General features: G+C 39.8%; 1 protein-coding gene across 2 annotated transcripts in view; it reads right to left on the bottom strand.

The window, feature by feature from the left end:
- The window catches only part of LOC138000002 (inhibitor of nuclear factor kappa-B kinase subunit alpha-like), a 48437-nt gene that overhangs the window by 23963 nt on the left and 9474 nt on the right, over nt 1-15000 (bottom strand). For both annotated transcript variants that reach the window (XM_068846103.1, XM_068846094.1), the window contains exons 3-10: nt 11859-12068; nt 10787-10856; nt 5676-5764; nt 4726-4815; nt 3306-3344; nt 2714-2799; nt 1911-1969; nt 213-261 (exon numbers count right to left, since the gene is read on the bottom strand). In XM_068846103.1, coding sequence (XP_068702204.1) covers nt 213-261; nt 1911-1969; nt 2714-2799; nt 3306-3344; nt 4726-4815; nt 5676-5764; nt 10787-10856; nt 11859-12068 — 692 coding nt within the window. The remainder of the gene's footprint in view (nt 1-212; nt 262-1910; nt 1970-2713; nt 2800-3305; nt 3345-4725; nt 4816-5675; nt 5765-10786; nt 10857-11858; nt 12069-15000) is intronic.

Raw genomic sequence — 15000 nt, forward strand, 5'->3', positions numbered from 1 at the left:
AGACCAACTATCTCGATACAGTGGTTGACCTGGAAAACTCCACAGTATGGGGAATTTGACAAAGCAGGTAAAAGCACTTTAAACCGGGATAAATGCCAAAGTCATCATAGGAAAATGATTCCCAATGCTCATAAAAGGAGTCAAACATTATTGATCTTCAGATTACTACAATTTTGGGATGAGCTCAACGATAAGCTATCCCTGTCACTTACCTGCATAGAGTATTTGGTGTTGGCAGGACAGATGAAAACTGTACCTCTCCTAAGGGAAATACAAAGGCTGTTTCAAGGTTTGGTTTAAGTTTCAATTCTCTCCTGGTTTAACCCATTGACTGGGCCCAGTTGTTCAAAAGCCGATTAACACTAATCCCAGATTAAAAATTAACCAAGGAGTCTACTTCCACATGCGGTTCAACGCTGATATTCGGCAAAACTTTACATTAGAAGAAGTCAATCTTGAAAAACAAAAATAAGCAAAGGAAACTTTCACCGAAAAGTTAAAACTTGAAACAAAAGTTTACGCTAATCCTGGATTAAGTTAATCGGCTTTCGAACAACCGGGCCCAGAGTATTTTACTCGTCAATGGGTGCGGTTCAGGAGTCAACGGGCTAACAACCTCTACATCCATCCACAACAATCTGTTCATTAACCCACTGACTCTTGGGAAAGAGACTTATAGATTTAATAAATATAATATTAGATCTGGCTATGAAAAGTCTTTCTGCCCTTACATTAGAACCAAGAAAACGAGTGATCCTGTTACCTCTACATTCTTAGTTTTGTTTTGTATATTATAGTATTGTAATTGTTAATTTTACCACTTGACAATTCAGTTGTATTTTACTGCAAAAAGTGGAATAAACGATATTTGTTTATTTATTTATTTATTTTACTCTTTCCAATCCCAAATGATTCTACTCATCAATGCGCGGTGGTTCAGGAGTTAACTTTTATTACACTGTAAAATGAGATAGTAAAGAGACCAGGTGAAAAATAATTATTATTGCAAACCACAAAGAAATTTACATGTGTTGAACTACATCTCAGGGACCCAGTGGGATGATCCTGGGAGCAAATTTATCTCCAGCACACCATGTTTCTGTCCCCTAGTTTCCATTGTCTTAAGTTTCACCTCTAAATTATCACTAATTTTCTGTTTACTTCTGGATCATCAATTGATGCAAGTTTATTTCAATCATTTCAGAGTTTAATTTCTGTATTTTGACGTCATTTATTTGTGTTCTTTGTTTTATTCAGTTTCCACTATAAGAGGCTTGCAAACGATCTCTAAAGACGCTGATATAGCACCTGTAACATTATGGCAAAATGTACAAATGCTGGATGATCCACTGACAAAAGAAGCTGTAAGGAGATCTAGATCAATAACTTGCGCCGTCCAACGTGGTGGTCATGGCATAACATGCAAATCACCTATTTCATTAAACTGTTAATTGCCTCTTCAGTGTGAATGGGGCAACATGCAAACAAAAACAACAACACATTTATTCCTTTTAAACTTAAGTACATGTAGGACTTTTAAAAGCTTTTTTCACATAATTCAAAATCTACTAAAATTAAGTGTGCCTTGGTACACATCTCTCACAATGCGTAAGTCACTGTTTCTGTAAAGTCAGCCAAATTGTTGAAGGGGTCATAGAACACCTTCAAATTTAATTTTGCAGTGCTACTTTTCATCAAAACCAAAATTAATGATGTTACATTGTGGCATGTCAGTGAGCTGTCACTAGTATCTCTTACATTGGTTTGCCCAGACTACTACACGTACATGTACAATGTAAAAGAGCATATTATGAACATATAGGTCCCTTATATATAATTGTTTCAGGATGTTCAATCCAACTCCATTTTGTTTAAAGGATATCAATCAACAGTACTGTCCTCAAACTTACCTTTAACATCAAAGAAGGCACAAATATCATCCAATCCTTTTCTGCAAACTATGTTGTGCCTGTCAAAGAAGGGAAGCTGTCAATAAGTCTTAGTCTTAGGCTGTCTTAGTCTCTTGGCGGACAAGTCTTCACATGTTTACAGACACCTGCAGTCATCTAGGGCCTGTCATGACTCTTGTAACACAGAATGTTTCACGATCTTAGATTCTGCCGCCTCAAAATTCCAAATTAAGATCAAAGAGGCATTGCACATTAAGTGGGAAAATCCCATCCTTAATCAGCAGTTGAGGCATTTAGATTTGTCTCTTTCTTTTTAATTACGTAGCTCTTTTGTCTTTTATTTTATTGCTATGTGTGCTATTTTTGTTTTCTGCGCATTTCACACTTCATATTCAAATTGTACGCAAGTTCACGTAATTTTGCAACATACCTTAACATAAATTCAAATGTACAACCGTTGAAAAAGCTCATTTGCAACTGAAGATGACATGAGTATGTCGAAACATGTTTAATTTGTAAATTGAAAACTGTCGTTTCTTTTTTGAGAGAAAAAGAAAAGTATGCATTAAACAGAATTGTGGAAAAACGTTTTGCAACCGTTCCTAGGAACAACAAATTACAGCAAGCTTAATAGGGTTGCTTTCTCTTACTCAGACAGATGACTTTAGTTTAGCAAAATAACATCGATGGTCTTTATTCTGGAATCAAACAATATTTACAAGTAATTCACACAGGGAAAGCTTGGAATGGATGGCATGTCCCAAAAAGATGCAGATCTCTTTAATTTGCAACACAGTTCTTACCATTTGACTGGAGAAAGTTCAGGGAGGAATGGCCTCGTACCAGTAATGCATTCAAACAGAACTGTACCAAGACTCCAATAATCAACCTGCAAAGACAAAAATAGTTGTGATGTACATTTCTGTCAATAGTGTGAAACAAAGATGAAATGACATAGTACACATATCCCTTTTGTTAGACAATCTCCTTCCAAAACCTTATCAATTGAAATTGATATGCCTCTAATAAGCTTAATGGGGACATAGTTTTTCAGTGAGTTATTAACCCATTGACTCCCAGGAGTTCCCCATTGACGAGTAAAATCGTCTGGCATTAGACAGAGTAAAATACTAAGTCTGGCCTTTTTCGGCCGGTTTGGATGCCAGTGGGTTAAAAGTTGCAGACTTTCTGGCAGATGAAGTTTAATGTACATGTATGCATTGCACATACTTTATTTTCACACAACCTAGAGGAGCTTTAAGTTCACAGTTTTAGAGCTTAACTGTTACTTTTTAGAGCAATTAAAAGTGAACTTCTGTGGTGGCATAAGACAATCTGCAGGTCCTTGATTCACAAAGACGTTTATTTACAAGTCCCAAAGTGTTTCCTGCTTACTGTTTTTGTATAATGGACTTTGTCAAGTAGTTCAGGGGCCTAAAAGCGAAAAAAAAACACAATATTCATCATGGTTCGAGTACTCTTCATGGCATTGATGATTTGCTTTGGGCTTTTTGCACTTCATTTTTACTAAAATAACAAAGCCGATGTTGGCCATTTTTCTTTTCATTTTGCAGCTCTTTGTCACGTGTGCATGGTTTCCGTGGCAACTTAAGTGCAACAAAAAAGGTACAATATTGGGATTAGATGTTTTAATGAGTGCAGGGTAATTATGATGATGATGATGATGATGAGAGACTGAAGACTTGAAGACTGGATATCACAAAGTCAAATTCAATTACTGTGTAACAGTTGCTGTTTGCTTTCATTTCAAAAAGAGTCTTCATGCAAAGTCATTCAAATGAAGGTGAGTCATGTTACATTTCCATGCAAGTAAAACAACATGTACAGTTTGTATCTGAATGCTTCTACACAAAGACTTGAGATGGAAGAAAACAGTAACTTGGAAATACAGTATTGTTAACTTTGATATTTTACATTATTATACAGACAGGAGTGTTTTACCGGAACTTAATGGGAACTTAAAACACTCACAGAATCAATTCAACCACCACAAGGAACAGTGTAGAGTATTCTTCATACATGTGTGTAACACGAGTGGTCATATTGAGCAACGACATCACCATTCCCACCTTTTTGTTTGTATTAATACCCAGTATTTGTATTAAGCCTGCTTTTTCATCTCTACCATGTACAATGTATGGTTTTGTCAGTTTCAGCACTTGGGACTCCTTCAATTTGACTACTGTCTGTTTTGCTGTTATGTGGTCTCATCAATCAGTAGTCCACTCAGAAGATTACGCCAAGCTGACCACATTGCTGAAGAAAAGGCCAGACCACAACACCAGGAACTCCATGCCCCACTCTTCAACTAGTGTGTGAGATCTTAACATCCCACAGGTTTATGAACATTGATAACAGGTTGTGAAACCATTTGCGGTTGTAATTACAAAAGCAGCACTTTCTCCTCAGTTATTTTAAGACCCTGAGTGTTAGTCCAGCCGGAGTCTTACTCACAACCTCTCGCATGACAACTCGATGCTCAACCAAGGCACCAGTGCACGGTACATACAGAATTTACTGTCCATGTAATACAAAAGAAAATAACACAGCTCAAAGATATGGATTTTATGTTCTCGCCACCGTGTACATGTAATATCCTCTATATATTTGTGATAAATCAATGGAAATTAAACTATGTTGACCCATAAATCCATCCGCAGTTATTTCTTTTCAAAGAAGGAAAATATGCAAACTGTGATTTACATAGCATACATAGCCTTATAGAGTAGTTTTGGTTTTGACTCCCAAGTATTAATAAATAATAATTATGGCAGTGAAATTCACAGGTACACACCAGATACTTCAGAGTTCCCACAAAGGTCGTAGCCATACTCCCTTGATCCAGTTCTTTTGCATAGCCAAGATCGATAAGTTTATAAACCACCTGAAGGGACAACAGTTATAAACAAATGACAATATTATGTAAATCACAAAAGCCTTTTGCCACCAAAGCAAAATAATTTGAAGCCTAGCAAGACTACTGTGCAGGCATTTATTGTATGACCTTTGTTAAGTTCTGATAATGAACAGATGTATGTCTGTCTGAGTATGTGTGACAAGATGGCAGCTGAATAGCACCAGAAAAAGACTCTCTTAAAATAGGATCTTATAAATTCTCAACCTCAGGTAATGCATTTCCCGTGCTCTGATTGGTTCACTCAATCTCGGTTATCAGTTCATATACTACCTTAGTTTGACCTTATATGGTAAATGATGGCCCTTTGCATTGCTAAACTAAAAAATTTTTCACCGGAAAACGGAAATTCTCTCGGTATAAAGCAAAAAAAAAAGTTTTTGTGGAAAGTTTAGATACGCGAAAAGGTAAGAAACGTTTTTGTGATGAGCCTGCGTCTGTCTGACCCCCAGGTATTACACAACATCGCATCTTCATCAAGTTTTTTGGATTTCGCTCGGATTTCCACCCTTTTTCCCCTCGTAATTCGTACTTCCAAACTTTTGGAGTTTGCCCTTGTTGGATATGAGATTGGTTATAGCCAACTCAGCACTAAGCACCTCATTGGCTATTTACATGTACCATCTCATATCCAATGCGTGCGCATGGAAAAATTGTTAATTGATTAGGTTTCCTTTTGTACATGTAACTCATGCCCTGTAGTGAGGGTAATTACTGTAAAGACAATGAGGAAGATTCCACATTCAAAGGTGTGCTAAAAACTTAAAATTCTGAATAGAAAAACTCTGACTGAAGTTCAATGCATTTTCTTTCTGTTATTCTTATCTCACCTCTCCATTAACATAACTGATCACAACATTTTCAGGTTTAAGATCTCTGTGAATAATGCGGTGGCTATGAAGAAACTCCACAGCTGCAGCTGAAAAAGACCACCAGTAGAACAACAATTATTTGTAAGATAATGGGATGTTCCTGCAATTTGTATATTGATGATATGCTCTCCCTTTGATATAAACCTAATACATTTACTTTCTGATATATGGAACTGTCTTAAATTGTTCTGTTCTGCCAGATGGGAATTATTCGGTTCCTTGCATTGATTGAGTGCATTTTTTTCCTTTGGTTCTTGAGGATCAAATTATAATTAACTATCCTTGGTAAACCTTCATGCACAGTCAGGTACATTCTGTACATTAATAAATTACATAATATATTTATCAATTTCCAAAAGCAAGGTGACCCTTGCTGTCACCTTCATTTGTGCTTGGCACGTAAAGTATGCTTCTGCCCTTGGAGTGTGCATGGCCCCAGCTTACATGGAGTTAAAAAAGAGAAGCAAGTTTTTCTTCCAGCTATTTTGTTATGCAAAAATTTACAGCCTGGGCTAAAATATGTGGTTAATGTCTCTGTTCCTTATGTTTGCATGCTAACTACTAGTTCTGAGCAAACATTGACTCCAGTTGGAGTTAATGGGGGGGCACTGCCTTGCGTTAGGTTAGCCTGTGCGGCGACTTCCCGCGATTGTGTGACAAAGAAACCTCACTTATCTCCCCAGCACTACAAGCTGAATGCAAAACAGCATGTGCTGGATCGGACAAGAGCATCGATTAGCAGGTGATATTCAAAAGGCAAAGCAGCCAACAAGCTTGGGGGAAGTCGCTGCACAGACTTAACCGCCACCAATGCAAGCGAGGCAATGCATCCCCCCAAGCCAAAAGAAACCATGGAAACCATGACGAGACGAGACTGATGAGAAGTGTCCAGAAACGGCCACCATCCTGGGAGCGTCAGACTCTAACGTACATGTACATTGAGGAGTTCTTATGTACAGCTATTAACAATCTGAGGACCAGCAACCTAAAACTTTTGTAAGCCAGTCAGGCAAGCCGGCAGTGGTGGCAACCGAGGCCAAACCTATACGAAAGCTATGGCCTTTTAGGCTCCGATAGGGAAGGCCGGTCACCCTTGTACTATCCCGAAGGAGATTGGACACCACACCCCGGGTAAGGTAACAACCTGACTGGAAATAAAACAAAGGTCCCGGTTGCTGCCTAGCTAAGAGAACATACTCTTGCATGGCTACAACGGCCCAAATAGTGGGAGAATGCCCTTCCCTACAAAAATGTCAGTCTTTGACGATTTTAGGTACACTGTCATGCGCTTTGGGTGTGCCAGGTTAGGATTAAAGGTTATGCAATCAGTAGAGAGATCTACGGATGAGCGAAATTTGTAAACTCCACTGCATGTAAACTCAATGCAACGGAGAAACACGAAAAAGGCTAAGTTGAAGGCAGCCCATCCAAATCACAGAAAAGTCCTGGGGACTAAGCCATGCGTGCAAGACGGGACGAATGGCAAGGAGAACCTGTGGCGTCACTGGCAAGCCACAGACGCTTGTTTATTTTTACTGGCTGTAGGATTAGTGAAAATAAAAGGCTTTGGAACTGTCCGCCTTTTGGTTTTCCCTGAAATATTGCTTAATTATGTAACATTTTCTTTGCTGCCTAACTAGTGAATTCCACGGTTAATTTCACCTGAAAAACCGACTGATTGCATGAATCACAAAGGGATGAGTGTGATATCGGTTTTTCCAGCAAAATCTACTGTCGAATTCACCAGTTAGGCAATTAATTTTTCTTGAATCGCAAGAGGTTGAAAAGAAAACAAGCAAATCCTCAGCAAGCAAACGGAAAAGGAAAAAAGCCATTTCAGAGTCGACTGTCAAAGCCAGCGAACAGCAATCACGCTAAAATTAGAAATCACAGACGTACTATAGCTCGTGATGTGACAGATCGTACTTTATTTATTCTACTTTATCTCTGAAAACGAGATCATTTACAATTCGATGTATTTCATTGAAACACGCCAGCTTGGCTTAGAACCAGAATAGGCTATGAGCTCTAAACTTGAGCCCGTGATATGGTTACGTGATACTAGTCACATTGGCATACATGGAGGGGCGGAGGGACGGAGGTACGTACCGACTTTCATGACGTCATGGCTATAAAACCAAATTTTCTCAAATCCATGGGTTACCATATTTTCTTAGCTATGGTGCTCCGCACACGCACACCTCCTCTAAAAATGGACATTCCCCAGAGCTGTAGGCCCAATTGGTGGTCGTGGCCAGGCCCTAAGAAGCATACCTTAGAACTTCCTCCCTAAGAGGGTGAAAAGCTCCCCTACCCAGGGATTGGAGGATGTGAATGGCGTTGTCTACCCGACCATAACTAAGAGAGTACGGGTCTTTAGGAATGTGTTCATTAATGCTGGCGCCTTAGGGGTAGGAGAGGTGATAAATAGTGCGCCACTCGGTCGAGTGCTTTTTCGGGATCACTCCTACAGGGTGACATTGGAACTGAGGTAAGGGCAGGGAGGGGTGAATCAGTGAGGATACCAGTGGCCTCTGATTGCACCGTTACTGCTCCACTTTATTTCTTGCCACGCTCACTGGGTTTAGTGGACTTCCTGGCGTTGCTGGGGGCAGTCTGGGGTGGCGTGGTTGGTAGAATGGCAGCGGCGGCATACATGCGTGTAGCTGCAATTACGGCATCTGCAACCGGAAGGCTTGTTGAAATCTAAGCACATGGTTTGGGGTTGCCGTGGTTTCCTGTTGAGGTCAGCAGAAGGGCAGACATCCTCAGCATGGTAGGGGCTCGAGCAAATGTTCCAATGCGGCTTAGCTAGGCCTGCGAAAGTCACTGTCCACAGCTGGAGGTCTACTTTATCCAAGCTTAGGGATAAATTACAAACCGCTCAGCGACAGAATTGCTGGTCGTATGATAACCAGGCCAGACCTTTAAATTTAGTGACCGCTCTGCTAATTATCTGCTGGTACTTTATGAGCTCGAGTGCCCCACGTGGGTAGGCAGACACAAGGCCTATCATGTAGGCCAAATGAGCATCTAGCCACTTCTGGAATGTGTCAATGACAGGTTTTTTCTTTCACACCATGGTGACTGGAGAACCCATGGGGCCTGAGGATGAGTCGTCCAAGCGCAACTGGATTGCAGGAGTCTGGGACTGATACAAGTTGTCAGGCAAAAGTACCGCAAAATCAATGTACTCACCCCTGAGGATTTTGTTCTTCAAAGACTTGTCTAATGGCCTTGAAAGACCCAGAGGACAGGCCATACCTGGAGTGCAACAGCTCTGGTTGGCTGAGGACAGAAGGTGGGCAGCAGACAAAGTTTGAAATGTGGACAAAGCTGAGCGAACTGATTCGGACATGAGATCCTCAATTGCAGGCTGAACACTGTGGTGGGTTGTGAGCAGAAAGCAACCGGCTCTGGACCAAGCTCAATCATCTCCTCCATAGAAGAAAAGAAGACGTTGTTCGAGAGGGTGCTGTCTTCGTTTTTGTCAACCAGGGTGGCCGGACAGGTTGCAGGTCCTCGTCTGTTCGATTCGTGGTGGACTTCCTCATGGGTTGCCCTAACTGGTGTGTTTTGACCTTAGTCGTGTGCCTTTTCTGTAGGTTCGGTGGTCTGGTCGCCTTGACTGGCAAGGTCAGTTTGAGACGGGCGAGAAGCTGGCCTTGGGAGCCCACAATGGGAAGATTGATAGCTTGGAGAAGGCGTTTTAAGACTTCGCTTGTTAGCGCAGTGAAGTCTTCGCCCCGAGCAGACGGACGGTTCACATACTGAGAATGGCGAGGGCAGTGAGCCATTGTAAAAAAAAAAAACAAATGGTAAACCACACTAATACATTGAGTGTTAACAACAGAACATAAATGATCTCTAAATAGTTTTCACATGCTTTTATAGCTAGACAAATGTGTGCTGGCATAGCCAGTCGGAAGAGCTGTACTACGAGAGAACTTAGTGTTAGAGTTTTGAAAATAGCACCAATGTCGTGTTACCCTAACTAGCCTGCTAGGGACAACAAAGCCTTGAAGTTCGAAGCAAGAATACAATAAATCCTTAGCCGACCTTGGCAACTAGACAGCACAAACACTACATTGAAAACAGAGCGACCATGAAAGGGTTACAGATTATTATTGTCATGATCCATTAACTACATTTTACTTGCGTGACAGTAAAATTGCCTTATAAAAAAATAATAGTTCAACATATATTGAAAATCATGCCATTAACTACCGGTAATAATATTAAAGTTAAATGCAATTCAATATGGAACTGCATTTTTATTTTTTGTCAGTTTTAATGTCTTATGATTAGATTACTCAACCTTCTCAAGACTATTATAACCATCTACTGGTTAATTACTAAGATAAGTCCATTCACCCCTTAAAGTAACAGTTACAGATGAATAGTTTAATTTTGTACCACAATTGCTTGTAATCTTGCAATCTGATTGGCTAATTGCCATTGTCGATAAGAGTCTAGACAATGCTGCTTTCGTCATGCTCGCGTCAATTTGTAACGCAATGTAATAGCCAATCAGGGATGCTAATTTTTGGAAATAAATCAATCATACTGCGAGAAAGTTACAGATAACACTTGCTCTTTCTTTATGTCATGATTTTGGTTACGCTCTAAAATAAACACTTTCTTTGGCGTTGAATATTGTGGTAAAAAACAAATCGAATTTGTACTCTTATTAACTAAATGTTGTGGACTCACTCGGCTGCCTTGTGAGTCCGTAATACTTCGACTACTGTGATGACGAATATCGTTGTCAATAAGAGTACAGACAACGTTGAACCACTTTCAATTTGTTAATTCTCTGATAACCCCATATGTTATTACTTGCAAGTGATTACTGATGGTTGGGGTGGGGGAGCTTTCCAGCCTGGTCACTTCAGTATGCTGCAAAATAATTATTCAGATTGAGTATGTCGTAAGTTTTCTCAGAAAGAAATTGCCTTGATTTAACAATGATGATTTCAGTATTAAGTACTGCCCACAGCTAGTAAAGCTACAGTATTGATAAAGCTGGAAGTACATGTACATGGTGCATTAATCTACAATAACCCTACCAACATGAGCAGAAATTTTCAAAGCTGTCTTTTCTTTCAGACCACAGCAGTTCTCTGGAGCATTCAGAACCTGTGAAACATCCAAAAAGTCAAATAAATATTGTTACTTAACTATTTTAAATTTGTTATAATTATTACAGTCACAACTAGCAAAAACATAAGTTCCTGGTATGCCAGTCTTTCACAGGAGTGCACAACTTATTTATGGCCAGACACAATTATTAACTTGAAATGACCAATCCACAGAGCAGAAAACATAATGACGAATAGAAAAACAGTGACCAGGCCCACTACACCCTTTCCCAGTAGTTAAGGCCTTCGTACTCCTTGACTTCTTGGTCTACGACTGTCTCATCCCTTGCTTTGACAAAAACATCATCACATGAATAGCATCGGCAATAAATGTGAAGATTACCTTTTTTTCCTACATTAGCAAAGGTTGATGCAAATAACAAGAAATAAATGCATACCTTCTAGTAATTCGAACAAAGTAGAACTTTAAACTTTTTGACAAGGGGAATTATGTTCAAGTGAAGCTATGATCTTCGCAGTTATGAGCGCAATTTTTGCAATTGTGTAGAGAAGCCTGAAAAATTCAGGACTTCAACGGGGTTTGAACCCGGGATTCCGGTGCGACGCTCTACCCAACTGAGCTATGAAGCCACTGACGTTGGGAGCTGGTCATTTGTGGGTTCTAATGGTCCCGTGAGGAATGAAACAATGATGAAATGGTATATGAAATGGATCATTGTTTCATTCCTCACGGGACCATTAGAACCCACAAATGACCAGCTCCCAACGTCAGTGGCTTCATAGCTCAGTTGGTTAGAGCGTCGCACCGGAATCGCGAGGTCACGGGTTCAAACTCCGTTGAAGTCCTGAATTTTTCAGGCTTCTCTACGCAATTGCAAAAATTGCGCTCATAACTGCGAAGGTCATAGCTTCACTTGATTTCATATCCGCAGTTCATATATGATTCATTTCATATACCATTTCATCATTGTTTCATTCATGCTGAAGCTGTAGACAGTTCAATGATTTATACTTTACTCACTTTAGCAAGTTTTCTAACCTTTCTCAAATCTCCCCCAGAACAGAATTCCATGGCCAACAGAGGAAGCTCATCATCACTGACATCCAGAGATGGTGGCACATCTCTAGCCGACACAAGGTTTGGGTGATGTAACCTCTTCATGATCTCTACCTCTTGTTGCCAACGCTTTCTGTTACATGAGTTCAGTTCCAAACGACACCTCTTTAGAGCAACTTGTTCCTTTGTAAACTACAAGGCATCAAAGATACAATAAGTAACAAGTATTGACAGTGAAGATTGAACATTTTCAAGCAAGTAGAGATACATGTACCACTTAGGACTTCCAACATGTGGGGGAGGAATTAAGATAAATAGTTGAGCTCAAAGCACTCTTTCAGTTTTTCCTCTTCATGTGTTATTAACTTTAGATTTTACAGCTAGGTCATTAAATTTGGTCATCTGGCATTCACATCAATTATTACAACTTTATTAAACTTTGATTGAAGTACATATATGCTGAGTTTTACGTCTCTAAACTGGAGCAAAATGTAAACAGTGCTAAAGGAACATGGAAAACAATTAAATCAATCTCAGGAATGGTTAATCAGTCCACACGTGTCCGAGTTTATTTCTCATTTTACATATGTTGCCGATAAATTCGGGTCGTTACTTCCTCAAACAAACTTTGACATATCTGAACTGATCAATTTTGTCCACTCTTAAAAAGGATAATAACATGCTCTTTTCCATTCCACCTATTACAGAGGCCAAGGTAATTGACTGTCTTTAATAACAGCATTAGTTCACACAAAGCCAGTGGTATCAACAAGCTCAGTCCACGAATGCTCAAGTTAGCCGTTCCTATAGTAGTTCCGTCTATTGCCAAGCTAATAAATCATTCCTTCAATACAGCCTCGTTTCCTCAACGCTGGAAGACTGCGAAAGTCTCTCCTTTATTCAAAAGTGGGACTCAGAGGACTTAAATAATTATCGAACAATTTCTGTTTTGCCTGTGCTTTCTAAAGTAATAGACCAACATGTACATGACTCACTTACTAGCTATCTTTGTGAAAACAATTTGATCTACTCTAAACAATCTGGTTTCCAGAGGCTTCACAGTACAGAAACTGCCCTGATTGGAATTATAGATGAACTGTTATTTAACTTGGATAATGATTGTGCAAGTGGCATGGTCTTAATTGATTACTGCAATGCCTTCGACATGGTTGATCATGTTATCCTGATGGACAAATTGCATGCTTATGGTTTAGACAATACATCTTTAACATGGTTTCGATCCTATCTCAGTGACAGGCGTCAATGTGTATCCATGAGCGATAAGGAATCTACTGTACAGGATTGCATTACAATATTTCCGTTTTTGTCATTGGGCGATTTCCGCTCCTAAGGTCAAAGAACATTTGGGCAAGGGTGTGCAGACATTAAGGACCATAAGTTAGGATTTTCCTCACTGATAAAGATTAGCCCTGAACCGGAGGAAAGAGGTATGATTTCATTGCTGTAATTAGTTTATCATCAAAAATGTCTCATTTGTTCAATGATTTCGTGTTAGTCTCTGTTGTATTAGTGTTGCTCGGTTTTCTCGTGTCGATTTCACAGTTCAATGATTCCTTCCGGATCTTTTGTAATTGTCGCACGCTCCAAATTGCTTTTTCAGTTTTTACGTCTTCTCAAGTGCAATAAAGAATTTAAACCTATCCCAAGAATAGTGCTTAAAATGTTAGTAAACGCTCCTCCGTGCCAATATAAAGAAGAGAACATAAATGCAAATCTATTACAGTAAAAACTCTTTGTCGAAAGGCTAACCGTAGGAAAAGATTCTAGCTAACTGAGGATGCTTGTGATCGAACGAAATAATGGAGACTGATAAAAAAGATTTGGAGACCAGCGAAGAAAACAGAGATCATAAACAGACGACAGGGAACAGGCATATAAAATAGAATTACTTGAAGATCAGAGGCGGCCCACTCAAAGAGCATGGAGGAAGCAGTTATTATAAATAAAATCGAAAGTCACCTTGCCGATACCGCAGATCCGAATAACCTTCAAACCGAAAGAACATTTCTCGAAACAAAAATGGAGTTATAAGTGGGGGCCCAGGATCAGCTCGATCTTGCCATTTAAACAGATTCAACTGCAAGGCATGTTGCGATGGAGAAATTTGAAACCTGGGAAAAACAACACTCAGATGCCCTTAAGAGGATTAACTCCAAAATTCAAGAGCTAAAACACGACAAGGAAAGTTTCAGGTCTTCAGGGTCAGGTTCTACACGCGTAAGTCGAAAGTCGGAAGGGCTGTCAAGCAGTTCGTCAGTGTGAAATAGAAAAGCCGAAACAGCAGCAAAAATTGCAAAGCTGAAGACAGAATTGATGTTTGCTGACACTGTATTGTACATCGTGCTACCCTTGTTAAAAAAAGACTTTACCTACCTACCTACCTACTTACCTACCTACCTACCTACCTACCTACCTACCTACTTACTTACTTACTTACTTACTTACTTACTTACTACCTACCTACCTACCTACCTACCTACTTACCTACCTACCTACTTACCTACCTACCTACCTACCTACCTACCTACCTACGTACCTACCTACCTACCTACCTACCTACCTACCTCCTTACTTACTTACTTACTTACTACCTACCTACCTACCTTCCTACCTACCTACCTACCTACCTACCTACCTATCTACCTACCTACCTACCTACCTACCTACCTACCTACCTACCTACCTACTTACTTACTTACTTACTTACTTACTTACTTACTTACTTACTTACTACCTACCTACCTACCTACCTACCTACCTACCTACCTACCTACCTACCTACCTACCTACCTACTTACTAGTGATGATTTGGAATTCACAGAACAAAACATATTAAAACCCATTGGTAAGTGCATGCTTTCTCCAGTTTGGAGTTCCTCAGAACAAACCTAAAGCAACACCAGTGTGGCAAACAATGGCATAACAGGCCAGAATTCAAAAGTTTTTGAATTAATAAGAAGACCAGTTAAGGAGTGGAAGGGTTAAGGCACACTATATTAACCAATAATAAAGAAATTAGTACAGCACATGAAGCAAAGAATTCCCTGCTTTGAGGACACTGCATCAACTAAATGGTGTTATTGGTCTTAATTCAATCACGTGA

This window comes from Montipora foliosa, chromosome 1 (assembly GCF_036669935.1).
Source record: "Montipora foliosa isolate CH-2021 chromosome 1, ASM3666993v2, whole genome shotgun sequence".
In the NCBI taxonomy this organism is placed as follows: Eukaryota; Metazoa; Cnidaria; class Anthozoa; order Scleractinia; family Acroporidae; genus Montipora; species Montipora foliosa.